Source organism: Amblyomma americanum, chromosome 1, assembly GCF_052857255.1.
Source record: "Amblyomma americanum isolate KBUSLIRL-KWMA chromosome 1, ASM5285725v1, whole genome shotgun sequence".
NCBI classification, from domain to species: Eukaryota; Metazoa; Arthropoda; class Arachnida; order Ixodida; family Ixodidae; genus Amblyomma; species Amblyomma americanum.
In genome coordinates, this window is record NC_135497.1 from 505,416,538 (window position 1) to 505,438,125 (window position 21,588).

Here is a 21,588-nt window from a genome sequence, read left to right on the forward strand (position 1 = left end):
CGCCGGCAACCGTCCCCGGTTAGCAGCACTACACGTACGGCACCAACGCGCGCCATCAGGCACCCTCCAATTGTTTTCAGCGTATGCGGTAAGCTGCACCAGTATTATTGTAGTGCGGGAGTGGGGCAAAACTAATGATACGCTTTCTGACTGCCTACTCGCGCTTGCCTGGCAAGATGAATGCAAACTTATTGCCATGGCATAACAGCTGACAGAGCTCTTGAAATTTTATGGAGGATGCTTCGGCCAACAGTACAAGTGTTTGACTAGTTGGTGCACGCAGACAGGCGTAAGGCGGCACTCAATGACTTTCAGGCTTCAGTGTACTGAGCACGCTTCGTTTGCCCTTCCCTCAAACTTTCTTCTCGTGTCAAAATAGGTAGTGCTGCGCAAAAAAGTCCCGGTTATTTTGAACGGTAGCTCCGTTCGCACGCTTCCACAGGCTTCCTTCGGCACGAAATGATTTCCAGAGGAGTCCCGTTACCTAGTACATCTTGAAGCCAGCTTCGCATTTTTAACGCATAAGATGCGGCACGGAATCCAGGAAGAAAGCGTATTGTGCTCATTCGAGAGCAAGTAGTAGCGGTTAATATTAAAAGCTGTTTACAGCTGTATACAGCCTTCAAGAACTGTTTCTCTCGCGCGCAAGGAGATGTCTTTCCGACAAAGCTGTGGAAATTTTTGCAGAAACTGCGCCAGGCATGTATTAGAAACCAAAGATATGCACAAAGAACGGCAAACAAACGAAGCATTGCCGTTTTTCTGCCGGTATTTGCACGTGTCCCTTGTTTCAGTATCAATCTGGCGCGGTTTCCTCACAACAAGTACCAACTAGCCCCCGTTATTCGTCTGTTGTCAAAGCTTGGCTGCGCTCTTCTTTTAGATAGGCAGCACATTCTAAAAAAAAAACCGTGTACGTTACTAGAATAAAATCAGTAAAGTGCGTGTCTCATGAAGCGTGCCACAGTTAAGCATGCGCTAAAAAAAGGCCGCCACCGTCTAGAAGACGCTGAAGTAACGAGCATTAGCTGTTTCGTTTACTAGACAAAGAAAGCGAAGAAGAACGCGCCGCTTGTCTCGAGAAACGGAATGCCAATCCCCCACCGTGGGTATGTGCCATCATCTTTTCATGCAACAACAACAACAACAACAACGGAATGTAATACCCTTTGAAACGGGGTGGATTGCCACCATGCCCTGATGGATGGATGGATGCATGCATGGATGGAATGGATGGAATGGATGGATGGATGGATGGATGGATGGATGGATGGATGGATGGATGGATGGATGGATGGATGGATGGATGGATGGATGGATGGATGGGTGGATGGGTGGATGGATGGATGGATGGATGGACGGACGGACGGACGGACGGACGGACGGACGGACGGACGGACGGACGGACGGACGGACGGACGGATGGATGGATGGATGGATGGATGGATGGATGGATGGATGGATGGATGGATGGATGGGTTGGTGCGTGGGTGGGTGGGTGGATACGGCTGAACCCTTTAAATCGGGCGGTGGCTCAAACCACCTAGCCATGACTTATGAAATTTTACTCTTGTCTTGATTTTAGCCACCAATTAGATAACCTTCGCTTGGTTATTTCTACCCGCTTAAAATCTACTTTCCCTTCACTGTCCTTAAACCCCAATGCCTTGGATAAATCAGCCCCGCTGCTTTCCACTGTAGGGTGAAGACCTTTACAGAAAAGTATCAAGTGTTCAGCCGTTTCCTCTTCCTCTCCGCACGCAACGCACAACGTGTCTATCTCGTGGTACCTGACTCTATATGTCTTAGTCCGCAAAACTCCCGTCCTGGTCTCAAACAACAAAGAGCTTCCCCTACAATTATCATAGATATTTTCTTTGGCAATTTCCTGCTTAAAAATCCTGTATATTCCCAGTGCTGATTTCGTCAGCATCGCTGTTTTCCACAGAGCTCTATCTGTTTTTTTAACCTTTTTCTTAACCGATAATTCCTGATTTGCCCCCCTACTGCTGTCCAGATATTTGCTGGTATATTTTCTAGTTCGCTTTCTCCATTTTCTGTCAACATTCCTTATATACAGGTATCTGAAAACTTTCCTAGCCCACTGCTTTCCCCGATTTTTCTCAATCGCTCCTCAAATGCTATCTTACTGCTAGCTTCTATGCTCTCGAACGACGCCCATCCCATATCACCCTGTACCCCCTGATTTGGTGTATTGCCATGTGCTCCCAAAGCTAGCCTCCCTACGCCACGTTGTTTAATATCTAACCTTGCTTGAACATCTGGTCTCATGCACAGGACCGCATTACCGAAAGTCAGGCTAGGAACCATCACCCCTTTCAAGATCCCTTTTAGCACTTAATACCTATCGTAATTCCACAGTGCCTTATTTTTCGACAGCTGCATTCCTACTAGCTTTATTCATTACATATTTTTCATGCCCTGTCAGATACTCAGCACCGTTATTTATCCACACCCCAAGATACTTGTACTCATCCACTACTTCTAGCGCGAACTCCTGTATTCTATGCTCGCCGACCTCATCCTCAAATATCAGGACTGCAGATTTCTTCTTACTAAACTTGAAACCTAATCTATCTTCCTCTGCACCACATATGTCTATTAACTTCTGTAAATCTTCCTTATTGTCAGCCATTAGCACTATATCATCTGCGGATATTAGTCACGGTAATGACTGTTTAATCCATTCTCCTTGCTTGAAAAAAGAAAGGTTGAAGCCTAATCCGCTCCTCTGTAGCTTGGTCTCCAACCCTTGCAGGTACAACATGAACAACAAAGGAGACAGAGGACATCCTTGCCTAAGCCGCCGCTGTATCTCTACCGGCTCCGATACATTTTTCCCCATTTTATATGCACTCTGGTACCTTTATATATATTTTTAAAATATTAATTACTCCATCTTCCACATCCAATGTGCCCAGTATGTCCCACGGATACTCATAAATAACGTTGTCGTAGGCTCTCTTAATATCCAGAAATGCTAGCCACAGGGGCCTGTGTTCCTTTCCAGCAATCTCTATACACTGCGTCAATGAAAACAGATTGTCCTCCAACCTCCTTTGTTTCCGAAACCCATTTTGTAGCTCCCCTAGCACCCCTTCGTTCTTCACCCAAGCCTGCAATCTGTTCTTTATAATCTGCATCACCACCCTGTAAACCACAGATGCCACTGTTATAGGACGGTAGTTACGTCAGCTTTGTCCGCCTTTCCCTTATATATCATGTTCATTCTATTTAATCGCCATTCATCGGGGACTTTCCCATCCACTATCATTTTATTCACTAGCTGTATTAATGTTTGCTTGGATTTTGGTCCTAGTTTCTTTATTAACATAATCGGAATACCATCTGGTGCTGTTGATGTGCCACTAGGAACCTTCTTCTCTGCCCTTTCCCTCTCTCTTTGCTCAAGTGAAGCTATTACAGTAACCGGTCTATCCTCCTTCGATAAATTATGTGCAACGTTTCTTTCTTTAAATTTTTCTGTCATCCTTGTTCCTGTGTTTTATCGCTTCATCCCCTTCTAGTCGAATACTCTGATCTATATCAATAGACCTTTGTTCTAGCCTAGTCTTATTACTCATTGCATTTTGATGTTTCCCGAATTTTTGAGCTGCTTTCCTATCCTTTTTATTTACTTTAAACATCCGTTGGGCACCCTTTCTTCTAATTTTCTCATTAATCAAATAGGATGCTTCCCTTCTACACTTAATGAAGGTATCTCATTTTCTGTCTACTTCAACTTCTTGTTCCCCGCTCTTCTTGGAATATCTGTGTTCCCTGGACGCTTCCTGATGTTTCTGTAGCGCCATCTTGACCTCCTCATCCCACCAACTCTTGGGGTTGCGTCTTTTCCCTTTTAGCGTTACTCGTACCTTAGCTAGCTCTAGGTCCAGTAATCAAGTTAATTTGGTATAAGTCCATTCTGTTTCACTATCCTCAAAAATCAGTTTCTCAATTTGTTTGGCAGCTGCTTCCAATTGCATTTCTGAGTAAAAATTCCCCTCTTATTGTTCATCTCGCTGCAGTCCTACATTGGTTTCCCTTCTGAAACTCAACTTCATATGCTTGTGGTCACTACCTAGACTTCTGGAACCATGTTCATCTATGCTCATTACCCCTAATATATTATACATCCTGTGTGACATTAGTGCATAATCTATCGTCGAGTGCAGACTCCCTGCCTCCCATGTTATGAGCCCTTCACACTTCTCGGTACTGTTGCATAAAACTAAATCATGCCTGTCACACATGTCCTGCAGCATGCTTCCTGTCAAATCTGTGTACCCATCCAGGTGTTCTATATGTGCGTTCCTGTCGCCTAATATAATTACCTCGCCCTGTCCTCTTAGCTCATCAATGTCGCTTGCAATACATTCTAACATTTTCCTGTTTTCCTCTTCGGCATTAGCTCCTGTCCACCGGTATACAAAGCCAAGGAGTATTTGCTCCCCTGCCACTTTTCCTTTTAGACATAAATGTTCCTTGCATCCCAGTTTAAGCCTTTGAAAATTCTTACTTTTATGAATGAATGCCCCAATTCCACCCCCTTTCTGCTGCTTTCTGTTCTATTTGCAATATTCCCATGCGTAGTCTGGTTTATAGGGTGCTTGCTCCATGTCTCTAGATGCGTTTCCACTAAACCATACGCCATTAATTCCTCCTGCCTTAACTGGTCTTCTATTTCCTCCCATTTTAGATTATTCTTGCCACCTTGCATGTTAATGAAACATGTATTTGAATTAACTTGGCCCTTGCGCTTGTGTCTATTTCTTCCAATATGATTCCATCGTCCCTTTGTTCTTGGTTCTTCCTTCCCTAGACTAGTTCCCTCAGAGCTCTGGGTCGCCCCAAAAAACTGTTGCCTGGCAACCTATCTTACTACCCACCCTCTTGCCAGTGGCACCACCGTAGTGAATGCCATCCTGTGCAAAAGAGTGGGGCCTGACCTCGTACACTTCCCTGTTAACTTTCATTGCCCGTATCTTAGTCGTCAACTCATTAACCTAATTACACGGTTAGCCTCAACGATCCTCCTTTCCGTTTCGCTAGCCTGCCTCTGGACCTCTGGGACTGTGCATATGTCACATGCACACCCTCAGAGGCCTCTCTAAGTCTACGCATCCCCAGTTCTGCTTCTCGAGACTCTGGCTCCTCCCCTTCAGCACATCGTTGAGACCAGCATGGATAACGACAAGGTGTTCGCCATCCATGTTGCCCCCACCACCTCCTGGGCTTTGGCTATTGCATCTACCATGCACTTCCCTGACTGGGCCTCCACCTGCACCTGCCTGTCCGCCTTCACTTTCGTCAAAACGCCTCCTTCAACCCTCGCTACGTTTCGAGTCACCGACTACCAGAACCCTCCTGCGCTCTAACCGTTCGCTTCCTAACTGCGACTGTTGCCCTCCGGATCGCACTACCTGTCTCTCCCACCGCCGTACGCTACTGTCACGAGTTTTTACCTCTTTCTGTTCCCCATTCACAGCCTGCTGCGCTACAGAACTGTAGGATCGACGAGCCTCGTCCCCCACCTGACACTGCTCCGAACCGGGGTGCCCTACCGGCCGCGACCTGAGCGCTTCTACCTGCTCTTATAGCTGGGCCTGTTTTTCTCGCTCGTCCTTCAGCTCGCCTACAATTCGCTCCAACAGATCGGCATTAGCCTCCTCCCCCTTAAGCGATTACGCGTGCTCCTCCCTCTGAAGGGGCGTGCGTCTACAATGCTACAGCGCCATCTACAATAGCATCTACAATGCTATTGTAGATGGTGCTACAAGTCTCAATGCGAGATGCGCAATTTTTTAGTTGCAGCCACAGATGGCGCTTTGATCTGAGGGTGGTAGGAGACCTCACGAAATCTCGAAACATGATGAGTAGTTGCTGGCACAGATGGCGCTGTGATCAAGGGTGGTAGCAGACCCCACAAAATGTCGAAACGCGATGAGTAAGAGCTAATGCTCTTAAAAAATTGCACAGCACTTCATAGATTGCATTGGCGAAATGCGAAAGCATAAGTGTTTGCCGCGACGGTGGGGCCTCCTAGTCGACTTTGGTTGCTCTTGTCCATATCACGGCATATGGAATATTCTAGCACTATTTGAGAACCTGCATAGCATCCTACTTCTCAGACACCGACATTGAGGGCCCTGTTTTTTCTTTACTGTAACTGGTTGCAGGTGTGAAGTCACCAGAGGTGTAGGATGACGTCACACCCATATTACGTCACAGGGGCTCACTAATTATGTCAAATAATCATTCCATTGACTAGAATCATTAATTGCTTCTCTTAATTATGCTTAATCACATCATTAATCCGTGGTATTGACTATAACCGTTAATTATGGTCATATGTTGAAAACTGATGTTAATGACTAATGACTCTGAATCCATATTGCTTAATCACTGGCTTTATATACTTCAACACAACACCCTTGCTTCCATGTTTTGCGCACGCATTTTGCGGACATTTTTTGCGGACACTTCCGGTGCCGGCATAGTCTAGTAATGCTTTCGCATTAATAAATTTAGCAAGAACTAAATGGGCCTATCACGCAGGACAGCTCTTTTTGGCATTGCTAGCTTCTCAAATAACATCGGGAGGCAACGGAAAGCAAGTTACCGTTGTCGTCTTCTTGGGTAGCTGTACCAGAGATCCGAGCTGCACACACATAAAAAAAAATTCTTTGAGTCTCAAAACACTCACAGGCCACGTTGGGTGGTCCTCGTAACGTTTGTATCTGACTGGCGTGGCTGTTATTTTCTTTCTCTGCTTAACATAAAGCCCACGAGACGGCCAGATTTTAAAGCAGTTCACCGTTAGAGAGGACAGAGTGAATGAACGTGGTGCGTGCGTCATTTACACTCATCGCACTCTAGAAGGGCAAGCAAACCTGAACACACGGGAAAATAAAAGAAAAAGCAGACGACATAAGCAGGCATCGTGATTATTGCAAAGAAAAAAAAAAGGACGAAAACGCACTGAAGAAACCTTTGGCCGGGCGAGAACAGATCGCGAGGAAAGAATTCGCGATAACATGGAAATAAAATCATGCGGACATGCACACCGAGTGCCTCGCAGCCAGAGCACGTGCACGAGAGGCATAGCGCGCACTCACAGCCACGTACTGCCAGCCACTGCTGACACGGACGAGTAGTGCCTCCTCGTCGAGCACGAACGCCTGTGTTCCCAGGGGGCTGATGTCGGACATGCGCAGCAGAGACTCCATGTTCTTGAACGTCACTGCCTGCACAGGAAAGCACGAGTCTGCAGCTTATGGGCAGCTGCGGAACAAGACACGGGAGGCGGCACCTGTGCTCGTTATTTATTTTTAATACGCGGCTTTGCACGCATTAGGTAAGCTCCTATTGAACTTGAAACATTCAAATGCGACACTTCTTCGGCGGACTGGTTGGCTTGAATTACGTACAGTGACAGCTGTTACCGTTAAGCTGTCCGGTTTCGCGTAGTCAGAGCCCGTCCGTCACGAGGGCACCTTCGCCGTCGATGTCCGATGGGGCGAGAGGTCACACGCCTTGAAAAGCCTCCCGGGAGAACATTCCGATATTCTGCGTCTTCTCTCGCCTCTTTCGACCGCAGTTTGCTAATAATCTTCGCGGTTTACTTGAAGGTCGACTTCACGAAGCACAAGTAATTCGCCGTCGACATCGCATTAGGGGACTGTAATCTCGAAACCCATCGAACTCAGTAGACAACATCACGAAGCATGTCTTTTTGTCAGGAGTTCAACAGGCAGTGCAGCTTAGAAGCGATAACGCCCACATAAACGCGTTTCCGTGATCACAAAGCAGGTGTAACCAGGATGCATGCAAGAAGGGAAAACGGTACAGGGTGAATAAACGCAGTGCCGAATGACAATAATACGCATTACTGTCATTTCATAGTTAGCCAGTTTGTCACAGGGAACAGAAAGTTGAGACAGCAAGGGGCGTTAGAAAGTCTTACAAGCATGCAAACGCGTTTGATGCAAGTAAAGTCATAGACAAAAAAAAAATCTTAGCCAGGAACCTACGATCCCTACCGCAGCAGTAATCACTGAACTCGTCATGCATTGCGTCGCAATTTCGTCAGTCATTTCACCAACCAGCTAGCGCTGATTATTATGGTCCCATTTGGGTAAGCGTCCGTCCTCTTTTGAGATTAGCGGCATGTTGCTCTGATATCGTAGGCGACCACGTTTCGACAGGCCGTTCATGATGGAAACGAATTAGTAATCTCAAAGTGCGTATGCATCTAAAACAATGCCGTGACGCGTGCGCCGACCCATGGGCCGAGGGAGACTGCCGGCAGTGAGTCACCACTGTTTTTTTTGTGATTTTCGGACAAGACTACACCGTAAAAAGAAGACGTCACAAAAGAATACACATTATGCAAGGATGGCGCAGCCTTATTGAAATGCTTTCTTTTATGAACGCAGTTTTGTTACGCTGCATGCAGATACATCCGAAAATTCAAACCAACTCGCCCAACAACTAGTCTTATTTGGTTCTTGTGAAAGTCGCCTGTGACATTCCGCGAAGCAATAGATGGACATACTGAGGCATGTCACCTTTCTGTGCGGTAATCTCTACGCGTAAGTAAACAAGGAGGTCGCTTATAAGCGCTTTTCACCGCCATGGCTGTAGCAGGAACATTTGCGGAGTTTGTATCGCTGGTAGTAAAAAATAAAAAAAATTCAATATTCAACATATCTAATAAAAAACTAAATCACTTCAGCGCTCATTTCCCATTCGAATTAAACATCAATAGCCTTCGCGCACAAATTTGCGGCATAGGCATAAATTGTGGGAGCTAAAGGCACGCGCAGGGAACCATACTAGTTTTCCAACGCCTCAAAGGGACATTTCGAAAAAAAAAATGATTGTCAGCACTAGGACGGCGCAGGAGCAACGAAAGGGAAAATTCATGCGACAGATCTGACACTAAAAAAATATATGAAAATTATACCTCACCAGCGCACCTACTTTTTGACGACCAAATACGTCTTGACGCGTGCGAAGGTGCGTGTCTAGTGCGAGCACTACAAATTGCATTCAGTGCGTTATTTCACAACGTTTTAAGGCGAGCAACGTCGACCGTTGTCAGATCGAAGCGGACAGTAGGCGTTCATTGCGTAAAGCGTACATTATCACCTGCACCCTTTTCGCTCATTTCATAATAAGAGAAAAGTAAGCTTGTAGAGAAACCTAAGAAACATCCTCGTAAGAATGGGTTTTGCTGCTTGAGCAGTTAGAATTTCGTACACTGCACTGTTCAAGTGGTACCGCGAGTGGCGCTTGCCTCACCCCTGGTACGATGGAGGGCGGAGGGACGGTGTTCTTGGGCGGAATGTACGCAGGACCAGGCGGTCCCGGAGGGCCCGGTGGTCCTGGAGGTCCAGGAACAATCTGTCCACCTGCGAAAGGAGCAGTCAGTGAGCAAGTGCTCAGGGTCGAAACTTTCCATGCCTTGCAAATAAACCCCTTCCTCAAGCGCGATTCATTGTCGCCCCGCGGCGACTCGGCAATGTGTCGGCCAGTCATGCAGAGCTCGCACTTGGAGAAATTTTTCACAACATTTTCACGCGGGTGCGATGGGAGGCACGGACGCAGTTTTAGATGACGGAAGGGCTCACAGCGCAAGAAAACTGCTTATTGGGGTGAACCTGTGTCCACAGACACAAAACAGCTCAGTGGCGACGATAGCTGCATGTAGACTCGGCCGTCGTCGGGGTCAAGAATGCCCACTGCTATCGGCAGGGGAACTTTCAGCGTAAGACGCTTAAAACATAAAAATCCCGAACCTTGCAGGGACTGCCGTGCGTGGCGATGCTCGTTCCAGGAGACCTGGTACAGTCCGACTTTGCAAAGATAAAGTGTCAAAGCAACGTGCCCCTAGCAATACAAAAAGAATATGAAATACAAACATTACAAAGCTTCGCGGCAATAGAAATATTTCCGCTTACTAAGAGGAGAGTGGGGCAAAACACGACACTAATTCCCAAATCATTTTTATTATTCACATATATCGACAAACAGATATTACAGAATTTTTTGCTACCGTCCTGGCAACGCGCGGTAAATGTGAAAAGACTACCTGAAGCAGAACAAAGTAAAATTTTATGCTATCTAAAAGTTAAAGGTATCAGATTTTGTCCCAACTCAGAGGGAAAAAAATGCATTACTCATTCTTGTAAATGAATGCACAAGAAGTTGGCTGCATGGGCCCCTACACCACCTCTGCGAGCTTATCAACACGATAAACATATATCCATAAAGAACCTGGCGGTTTTACTCTATGACCCGCTACAGGCATATTCTGTAAACTCTTAGCCAAAATTCATCCCCTTGGGAGCAATAGCAGCCGTTACTCCCCGTGAGCAGCGCGAAAGGAGCAACTGCGACCGCGTGCGTGCCGTGTGCAGACTTCTCGGACCAAATGCCTAGTCCTTGGCCTGAAAACGACTAACCGAAGGACGAACGACAGAATTTGCTCCCTCTGCTTCGCCGCTACTCCCCAAACATGGCGGCGCCCCTCAAAGCACAGTGATTTTGTCGTTGTAACTGCCTTTTCAGTGCATTCACTGGATACAAATGGGGCACAGGTTTTTCGCTTCTTCTCATTTGGCCTATAACAAAACGTATGAGTGATAAATTTGCTTTATTTTTCATTTAGGGTGACGATTCTGCCGCTGCTAGGCTTCATAATAATAATAATTGGTTTTTGGTGGAAAGGAAATGGCGCAGTATCTGTCTCATATATCGTTGGACACCTGAACCGCGCCGTAAGGGAAGGGATAAAGGAGGGAGTGAAAGAAGAGAGGAACAAATAGGTCCGTAGTGGAGGGCTCCGGAATAATTTCGACCACCTGGGGATCTTTAACGTGCACTGACATCGCACAGCACACGGGCGCCTTAGCGTTTTTCCTCCATAAAAACGCAGCCGCCGCGGTCGGGTTCGAACCCGGGAACTCCGGATCAGTAGTCGAGCGCCCTAACCACTGAGCCACCGAGGCTTCATAGGTGCGTCGGTTTGTTGACAAAAATATTTTCCGCCCTTACAACCAGAAGGCGCGACTAGTCTGTACTTATCGTTCCTTCTCTGTTTGCAAACTAAAAGAAGCATTGTGAGACGTGGCGTAAAGTCCCGCAAAATAGCTGCGTTTAGCGTATGGAAGCTTGCATACGCAAACTGTATATCGACAGCGTCGCTTTATACACTTTTCTAACCGTATGTGTGTACGCCAAGAGCGGCGAGGTGATTGCTGGGAAGTGCGAACGAGGCAGCATTTCGGCGGCGGCGAGTTTCGCTCGTTCGCGCCGCCGAATGCCCAAGTGTACTACTGAGCCATAAGGCCAGTTACAGCACCGCCGCTGCCCGAGCCGAAGAGGATAGACTGTTTTGCGTGAGAAAAAGGTTTCGTAGAATCAAAGCGACAGGCAGCTGGGAAAGTGCATAAACAAGTACTACGAGCTTTAATACGTACCGAATGTGAGTTGAAAGGCTGAGCGTTAAGCAAGCATAAGTAGTTTCATTTCGTTGCCGTTTGTTTACGAGATTAACTGATGCTGCATATGTACCGGCGACACTTCGCGAAACGATGAGCGGCAAATATTCTATTCCCCACCTCCGCTGCCCGCCAGTAAAAAAAAAACGAAGTGAGCCACGGCCTTCTGTATAGTTCTCAACAGACCGCAATGAGCAGCTTCCTGTTGATACAAATAAGAGCACCTTGTCCGCCAAAAAAAGATAAGAAAACAAGGATTTCCGGTTGTCAAGTAACGGCTGGTATGCATGCACGGTTCGACGCTTCTTTTTTGGCCAAAAACGCGATTTCAACCAATCTGCGTATACTTTAAGCCTTACCTTGGCTTGTTGAAAAATCATATGACAGCAAAATCACCATACTTTGCTCTGAACAGCGTTACGTTTCATTAAACTGCGAGCGTTAAACCCAAACAATGTGTGTGATCCGTATATAAGGCATTTACATTCAACTCCGCACTGTCTGCTGTGGTGGCCTGGTTATGTCCGTGCTTTGTTTCCAATCCAAAGGTGGTGAGTTCAAATCCTGATATTTTCACGCGTGTTGATTTCTATTTCCCTTCTTGCTCTAATAAGTGCCAGTGATTGTTAAGTGCTTCTGCACGGACAATCTCGCTTTAATTTGCACTTGAAATCGGCTTCGTTTGCATTTTTTCTTGAAAAGGCTGCTCCCGGGAACTGTTCCACACCTTCCCTAGAGAACCAACCGTTTGCACCCTTTGCAGTTGATCCCGAAAGGGACTAATGGTTGTGGCAAATCAGTTGGTACCTAAGGAGACTAACCTCTCACCCCCTTTTAGTCCCATTTGGCTTACTGTAAAGCCAGGCTTTGCATGTAGCCTGGATACGCGATCCTTTCGAATTTCCTGCCTTCTTCGCAACTTCTTTTCTGCTTTAGAGTCACAGCCGTTGCTATTTCACTTCCGTTTGGTCGAATGGGCATGAGATTTGGTTACACTCAGCAGTATGCGGACGGGAGCGTTTGAAAGGGATTGTATACGTCGCACCAATCGCAATTAGCGCCGCTGTCCGAATGTGTTACACAAGGAACCGTTCTTTGCCGGCGGAAAGGGTTCGAAGAAAACTTTGCGCAGATCCTGTCCTTCACAATCCTTCAGCTTATTTAGTGTTTTTTGTATGAGTCTTTAGGGGCGACAAAACGCTCAGTGGTGACGTCGCTGCTTGACGTTCTCGAGAGCTTTCTTCGTGTCCTATTTACGCCAATAGGCAATCAATGGTTTCTATTTGTTACGTTCGGACCATGCTAGGGAGGAATAAAAGAAACGCAAAGCATTGACGCAATCAATAAAACCGATCGTTACTTTCGGTTCTGCAGAAGCCACAATGTCGTGTTTCACTTCGCATGTAGCCTGCTGATAAAACAATTCCCTCGTAAGAGCGCGAGGCACAAACATTCTCAAATTTTGGGCAAGATAAAACCGATAGCCAAATGCATTAAGTACAATACTTGCGCTAGTCAGGGATAGCTGGTGAGTGGAGCTGGACAGTGTCGAAAAAGTGGCGTGCAGAATATTTTCGAAGCACTTGCTAACTGCTTAAGACTCACTTCGCATCTTTTTTTCTCCCCATAAGAAAAACCAATATCTTCAGCCTTAAACTAAGTTGCAGATGGCATCAAACATGCTATCAAGTTATTTGCGATTTTGAAAGTTAGGAAGTGCAAGTAACAAGATGTCGCGTTTCACCGCGCCATTGCATTTTTTCCTTTCTCCCCTAACCCTGAAACACATTAAAATGCATCTTCTAACGCATCGCGAAGAAAACATGTTCCGAAGGCTACTAATGTAGCTTGTATCATTTAATAAATATCCCGCTCTTTTCAATTTGCAAAACGCCAGTTTCATTATCCGCATCATTTGTTTCTTAGCAGAACAAGTCACGGCAATTAGGCTGTTGCACTTACATTGCCGCGAATCTTTTCATTGTATGATTGTTGATTCTTCAAAGCGGCCGGCGCGCCGCTTTATCGTTTTTTTGCGATGCAAGACGCGACTAGACTTATCACGATTGATCGCAGCCAGACAGAGCTGATTCTACGCTGTTCAAGAATGTGCTAGTAACTTTGCACGCTTTATCTCGAAAGTTCATTATCAGCTTTAAATTGATAACGGCCGACAGCGGCGGGCATTCTGTTCGACGAGCGTCGAGCACGCTTGTCGCTTCGCCGCCGCCGAGTGATTCAGACATTTGTGGGCGCAATTAAACCCAATAAACAGTTTTCTCTCAGAAGAACCTTTGTCCGTCTTCATCCCTCCTGACTGCCGTCACACCTAAGTGACAATATCATGCTGGGCTTTCTTTCTGCTGCAAAGTGCGAGATAACCATGGACTTTTCATAGTGCTTACTGTAAGAAAAAACAGTTCTGACATTTAATTCTTTGCAACTGTGATACTGCTACTTTTTGTTTTAACATTTGCTGTGCCGTTTCAAGAATTAGAGGTAGCAGACTGGTATTACCTCTCGTGTTGATCGTGTTAGAAGTGTCGGACCAATGGCTCAGTCCGGGGGGTCCAGGTGGCCCCGGAGGTCCAGCTTCTCCCTGAAAGCAGACAGCCACCCGTAGCTGACACCGCATGTCATCTCTGCCATTGGAGCTTTGCCCACCACGGTGGATGAAGAGGGCAAGAACATACACACTAAAATTTCCATTGGTCGAGCACGCTATTCAGTATGGGGTGCTTGTAAGTACCTTGTGAAAGGAATGCCGATGACTGCCGCATGACAACTTTTCTGCCGAATAAGCTACAGCACACTACAGTTGTGTCGAATTAACTGGAGGACACTAAGGGCGAAGAACGTAAATAATAAAGCTCAATTTCAAGATGTTTGATCACAAACCTTTTCTCCTCGCCCCGATCCAAAACCGGGAGGCCCGGGTGGCCCGCTCTCGCCCTTTTCGCCCTGAAAGACGCAGATATTGCTGTCAGAATCAAGTTCATTTTATAACGACCGAAGAGAAAAACGTGCTGCAGAGCATTTCTAGGTTGGACTGAAAAACGCTTTCACTGGTAAATTAATTTTCAGCAAATGAAGACAATGGATTATCAAATTTTTGGCCCGTTGCTTTCCGTGAAATGTGCTTTCATGCAAGTGTTTACATTGCGGTTGATATGTTCGTGAACGAATTACGCAATGACATGATTACAAAACATAAAACTGAGCAGGGGACAAGACACAGGACAAAAGCAAACAGACGAGCTCAGACTAACAACAAGATTACAAAACATAAAACTGAGCAGGGGACAAGACACAGGACAAAAGCAAACAGACGAGCTCAGACTAACAACTTGTTGTTTTATGTTTTGTAATCATGTCATACCACCTAGAGCCCCTCATCGGTCATTCTTGGAGTTACACAAGGTTTTTTAACCTGCCTGCAGCTTAATTACTGCGTTTTGCAGTGATTTTACATTTAATGATGAAATTCATTGGTTTAATAAAACACCTCTACTGTGCCTATATAAAAGAAATGGACAAATTTTTTGTGACAGCGTTCTTTTGTAGTGCCTTCCTGAGAGGTTCTCGCACTATTTGGAGGTTAATTTAGGACACCGATGAAAGAAAATAGGTGAGGGGAAGGTACACTTAACGTTTCAAAGAAGTATTGACTACCAAGTGTTGTGAATTATTTGGCATAAAAAGGTAGCAAGGCCCATAATTTATTAGAAAACAGCATTATTATTTTAACAAGTTGCGCATTATTTCAGCACAACAGTGAACAGATTAATGTTTTCATATCCAATACTAAACTGATGAGAGAATGAACTCGAGATGTAGGATGGCAATTTTGTTCTATGGATTTAACGGGAATGCTAGAAGTGCTTTTTCAACTTTCGACTGTTCACGACGCAAACATCTTTACGCGGTGTAGTCTCCAAAACAATTATTGAGAAAAGTAGACTGGAGGCGTACAGTAGCCTGGAGCTGACTCCGTCATTATTGTAGCTCCTGAGAGCGTGAGTAATTGCTAGAAATTTGCAATGTTATCGTGGATGATCCTGGTTGCGGTTTCATATCAGCTCTTGCTTGGAAACAATCGAAACTCTCCCATGACTCCCTTTTTCCTTCATTTTTGTTTTAGCATTCGTTAGCCTCAGAAAAGAAATTGCCAAAAACAAGTACGAAATAATCCTTTCATGTGCATGAGAGGTTCAATTTCTTGATATACGATCTCATAATCTTCACTGAAAGGCTTGTTTTAGTTTCATACGAGGTGTTCCTAGTCGCATTTTCTACGGCATGCGAGACAGTATCCTAAATCCGAGGCCTTATATGTGCCCAAGTTTACATCAAAAGGGTCTGCAGACTAGTCTGGCAATCACCGGGATACTATGAGTAAACCACGCATAGATCGTATGCAATCCTTCAGAGAAGCGCGAGCGGGACTGCCAGCAAGTTAAAATTACTGAATGAACAAATGTTCCGAACAAAGGCGTGTGCGCAGTCCGGAATTTCGCAAGTGCCAATGAAGTTGCAGTAGTAGACCATGGTGCTGGAGGACGGGCACGTGACCATCGACCCCGTCTGAGAGCACCATCCGAACCTATGCGCTGCTGGGGGCTCTACAGCATTCGTTCTGATAATTTGTCAAAGAAAGTACGTGGGCGATGTCATCAGTTGCAAGGGCCTAGAGCCTAACCCAAACAACTTCGAAGGAGTCATTTTGACCCAGAGGTCACAAGATGTCAAATTGTTCCAATGGTACAAATTCGTACTAAACTGCTGACGTAGCACCACACACTCAGTTGCTGGGTCCAGTCGTACTAAGGTATTGGACACCACGTCAAACGGTCTGTCATAGCAATTTCTGTCCATGGCGGAGGCCGCAGCTGAGCTCGATAATGAGAAAAGTAGGGTGTTGCTTACAGCCGCGTTTCTTAAGTGTCTCGGTACGGCCTTTACCAATCTGCAAGTCCGGAGAAGAAGTACCAATAACTTTTTGCGTCACGATGCTTGCTTGCCGGTGAACATAACTACAATCTGATCGACAAAAAGGTACTTACCTTGCATTGAGTTTGGTTTAGTTTACGTGGGTTTAACGTCCCAAAGCGACTCAGGCTATGAGGGACGCTGTAGTGAAGGGATCCGTAAATTTAGACCACCTGGGCTTCTTTAACGTGCACTGAACTCGCACAGTACACGGGCCTCTAGAATTCCGCTTCCATCGAAATTCGACAGCGCGGCCGGGATCGAACCCGCGTCTTTTGGGTCAGCAGACGAGCGCCATTATCACTGAGCCACCGCGGCGGCCTTGCTTAGCATTCAATCATATGCTTGAACAAGTATCTCTGGGGGCGCCGATTTTAGGCTGCAAGCTCTCTTGGATGGAGACATCCAATTTATGAGTAACACTCAACTCGTGTGCGAGATTGAGGCGTTATCCTTCTCGGGATACGAAGTACCATGAAGTACAGGACCAGCGGAAAGACATTTCGCACGGATAGACTTTTCCTACAAGGACAGCTACTATCCTACGGAGGTTTTCATGCTACATGGCTGCTATCTAAAGTTGCCACTGGTGTCGGTGTGGTGGCCGGGACAGGACCAACGTGCCATAGCGGTGGTCCAGACATGCCAGACTTGCCGAGAGTACCATGAATGCAAAGGGCAGCGCCAGTTAGGCCGCTGCATTTTCTGGAGGAATGTGGGATTCGCAGGACTGTTGAGCTATGTATTTGTTTATCATTGTCGAAGGATTCCCTAAATAAAAAGCGGGATATTCAGTAAAGACTTAATTTGCAATGGTTACTGCCCAGTTTCTAAAGATGATGTTCGTTCAGGTCAAAGCCGACCGAATGTCATCGAATCGACCAATGGTCCGGTATTGACGACTGAAGAGTTGAAAGTCTTTTTGCAGAAGGACGGCATCCAACAGATAGTATGTCACTGCGCTACACAGTGTCCACTTCTGCACCGGAGCGGGCGGTGCAAGCAATTTGAACAGATATTAAAGAAAGCCGGATCAAGAGACATCCACACGAAGCTTTCGAAAATCCTTTTGATATATTGGTCAACAATGCATGGAGTAACCAGCGGTAGCCCCGCTGTTATTCTGCTCCAGCTGAACTTAAAAGCACCTCTTGACTTGGGCCAGACGTTAAAACTCCAGTCGTGCGGAATCAGCTCTGCATGAATATCCACAGGAACCAGGCGTTAAATAAGATGGACAGCCTAACCTTCAGTCAGGAGTGCACATTTTCACGCGGAACTTCCCACACTGATATGCATTCATCATAGTTGGGTGCCAGCTACAGTGGAATATGGCTGAGGATTCGGTTCTGCGATTGTCAGGAATGGGAGCTAAAAACATGTTTTGCATACTTTGGCTTGTACAATTAGCGGTAGTAGTTTTGCAATTTTCATTGCAAAGTGAGCTCAAAACGAATACGGCTTAATGGGTGCCGTTTTATTTTCTTTGGAAAAAAAATCTGGAAGCAGTAATTATTTCTTTTACTCACTCTGCCGCAATGAAGCAGACTCTTTGCTAGTTATCCGCGGGTCGTTTTCTCCGCATTACCGAGAGCTGTGAACAAATACAGAAAAAAAAGAAAACCGTGTCCAGTCTATCTGAAGAACCTTGTTGAAGAGTAAGTTAAAAAAATGGGGGGGGGGGGGGTATGATATCTTATTGTAGGGTAAGGTATGCGATATCGGGATAAACATTGCGAAGCTGCACATCTGCTAAGAGGGACGCTGGTGTGTAGGGCTTCGGATTAATTTCGACCACACATATGGATCTTGAAAGCACACTGAAATCGCGAAGCAGGCGAGCATTTTCGTATTTTGCCTCCATTGGGACAACGGTCGGGATTCCAGCCCGCAACCTTCGGTTCAGCAGCCCAATGGCAAACCGCGGTGGGCGCCAAAACTGCAGAGGTGATCGAAAAGAAACACTGACATCTAGGGTTCGCCCGAAAAAAAGAATACCACTGAAAATTTAATTCTCTTTCTCGCCTAAAGACTACAGAGCCGCCGTTTTTCTTCGATTCGTGAAACCCACGAATACGTCCATGTGCGCCGCTTCAAGAACAAGAACAGAGGATGCAGCACTCACCTTCATACCAGGGAATCCCATCGGCCCTCGCTCGCCGGGTGGTCCGTGAGGTCCGGGTTCTCCCCGCTCGTTCCCTGCGTTTGTTGAAGAAGTGGATGTTGAGGTCGGCAGGCTTAAGGGCGTCTTTTGCAGATCCTCTTAAGGCATCGCTGGCACCTATGCGGGCCACTCGAGATGCCTACCGGGAAAGGTGGCAGCGCCATCTAAGGCGAGAGTCGCCCGCGTGTTCATCATTTCAGCCATTATGCCTAGGAAAACCGGTGCGGGCTTTCACTTAGCCGCCAAAATGAGGTCCGAAAATGAGATCCCGCGACTTCACAACCAACAGCGAAACGCCGCAGCCACTGAGACACAGCGGTGGGTCTTTGTTTAGGGGTGTCACGCTGCACTGACAAAAGGGAGAAGGAAAAAAAACAACACGAGCGATAATGACAGATAGCCAAATGTACCTCGAAACGCAGCAGCGATGTTTTAACATAGCTGAGTTTGCGTACGTTGGCCGTTTGCATATTTAAAGCTCAGGTGTCACTCCGGCTTTGTATACTGGAGCAGTACGTTAATTCCTACATACGTCCATACTACATTACGTAGTAAAAAGTGCTAATGTTGAGCGTAGACAAACTCATTGCGGTGCATTCTTTGCTTGTTACGCAGTTACTTCCCCGAGAAAATGCGAGTTCATACAGTGGCCGAATAATCATACCTGCAATAGGGGGGGGGGGGGGGGGGGGCGGCAGAATAGCGTTCGATATTTTAGTTATAACTAAACAGGAAGTAAGAACAGCAATACAGACCGTACTGAGCAAAAAGGCAGTAGATCTAGTAACTGGAGACCTGCTGAAAGGCGGCACAAACACTATACTAGGAAAACTACTAACCACCTATATCCTCCTGATATCACAAGTGTAAACTGACTTTTTTCAAACGACTGGGACATGATAATTGGTTCCAAACATCACTGGAATTAGTTTCTATGCGTTTCATACTTTTGGCGGCGTGCTGGGAAGTTACTAAGACTGCCGTACTAAGGAGTGATGGGAATTTCATTTAAACCACAGGTAATTTATCTCCCGAATCACTGCGTGTACTTGGGAGTAACCATTTCACCTCTGTATTAGGCCTGAAAGTGAATCTGATGGAGTGAGCTGAAACTAGGATGGCAGCTAGAACAGTATCGCGGCGGTGGAATTAGAAACTTAAGTGAAACGCATTTATATGCGCAGTAAAACCAACAAACCTTTGGCGCCAGATAGACTTATGCTGCGCTAAAACCGGAACAATATTACACAGCCGCCCGTACAGTTAACACGAACGACGGACCGCGCGGTTTACACTGACGCCAGCGCCACGAAGCGTTAGTTGCAGGGCGCGAGATGCTCTCAGTATAAGTTGCAGCGGCTGACGATAGCCGGTACGCAGTTCGTATTCACTGCTTTTAGAGCGGAAGCTCTACTCCTCCCATGCAAAACTTCGAGGTGGTGTCGCAGCGAAGAATGACCTTCAAGCGACGGAGCGCGAGGTGTGGCTGCTGTGATGTCATACCATGTGACTCGCCGCGTCTGGGCGCAGCTGCGGCGCGCGGAGCCGGCGGCATTCGCTCGCCTTCTCAACTGCGATGAACAACGCGATTCACCTCTCACCTGCCAGTTGAGCTTAACCACGTGACTCGCCGTGCATCTGATAAGACAATAAAAAGCGCGAAGCGTTGCTTGACGTTCGCAGACAGCCACGGGGGGAGTCGCTCGCTGGCACCAGTGCTTCGGCGGCGTATCGTGGACGTCTGATTGAGTCTGATGATTCTTATGATCAAGAGCGTCGACAGGGCGCGTTGGCGAAAGACAGAACGAGGAAATGTGCTAAGGTTGAAGCAGAAACCGGAAAAGAATGAGAGGCTCGTCTGGAGAAGCAGCGGCAGCAACGATGTGAATAACGACAGAGGAAGCTGGTAGCGGACGCGGCCATTGCCTCCGCTTCGAAGTTAACCAGATTCTAACCGCAGCGACCTACTTCACAGACTGCAAGACAGTCTTCTCTTTAATCAAGCAACAGCCAAGTCAAGTCATGATATGCAATAAAATTAAACAAGAGCAAACCGTGTCTGACCGTGCTTAACCCTCTCCGGCCCAAATTAAAACTGCTCAATAGAAAAGATCGATGTACAGAAACTAGCACGCGTAGGAGAAGGATCATGCTAAAACATCAGAAAACAATGTTTCGTCGGTTCTTTATAACATTTTTTTGCATAATTTTAAATGTAATCATTGGGACTTAGGGGTGCGAAATGCTGTTTTTGTGCCAGTGTGCAGTCCAATGTAAGCGGAATCCTTGAGTTGGTTGAAGACAAGCACTGGTTGTTTTGATACATGTCCAGTAAGAGACAGGGAAATTACGCTCCCAGTATCCAGATTTCCAGCCTCGAGCTCATAGCATCTACACACTGCAGAAACTAAAAATTTGCAATGTATACGTGAAAATCTGAAAGATTGAGTCGATGTAGAAGCGCTTGAAGTATTCGTACGGTGAACGTGCTTCTTTCAGTGGGGGTTCCTATTCATGAATTCTGCCTTGTTCAGCAGTATCGTGCTGCATCCACAATATGGATTTTTCTATGATCACTTTTTTGTTCACAAGACACGAACTGTTGAGCGTGCTGGCACGCTTCAGGATGTTGAAAACTGTATGACTTTCAATCTTCGGTGTAGTTATGCTACCACTCGGTTCTGCATCGTCATGCAGATTTCAATTTTCTGGCATGGACGATATTCCATAGATGCTCAACGCTTTTGTGTTATATGATTTGCCTTTAGGTGGTCGTTGCTGATCTACGTGCAATGAATGCTAGTTCTTCTTCATCGGATGAATCGGCACCTCCACACGTTTGGTGGGCTGCTCTTGAAACTTCCTTTCCGTATGAAAAGTGCTCGCGCTGAATGCAAGCATCTTCTT

At 46.3% G+C, this 21,588-nt stretch overlaps 1 protein-coding gene across 4 annotated transcripts in view; it reads right to left on the reverse strand.

Annotated features, from left to right (window-relative positions):
* Window positions 1–21,588, reverse strand: part of Mp (collagen XV/XVIII-type protein multiplexin) — a 307,755-nt gene that overhangs the window by 41,058 nt on the left and 245,109 nt on the right. For 3 of the 4 annotated variants that reach the window (XM_077650856.1, XM_077650855.1, XM_077650853.1), the window contains 6 exons: window positions 18,643–18,716; window positions 14,427–14,489; window positions 14,046–14,127; window positions 9,328–9,437; window positions 7,140–7,268; window positions 6,644–6,682 (listed from right to left, as the gene is read on the reverse strand). In XM_077650856.1, coding sequence (XP_077506982.1) covers window positions 6,644–6,682; window positions 7,140–7,268; window positions 9,328–9,437; window positions 14,046–14,127; window positions 14,427–14,489; window positions 18,643–18,716 — 497 coding nt within the window. The remainder of the gene's footprint in view (window positions 1–6,643; window positions 6,683–7,139; window positions 7,269–9,327; window positions 9,438–14,045; window positions 14,128–14,426; window positions 14,490–18,642; window positions 18,717–21,588) is intronic. The other variant, XM_077650854.1, reaches the window with a different exon arrangement.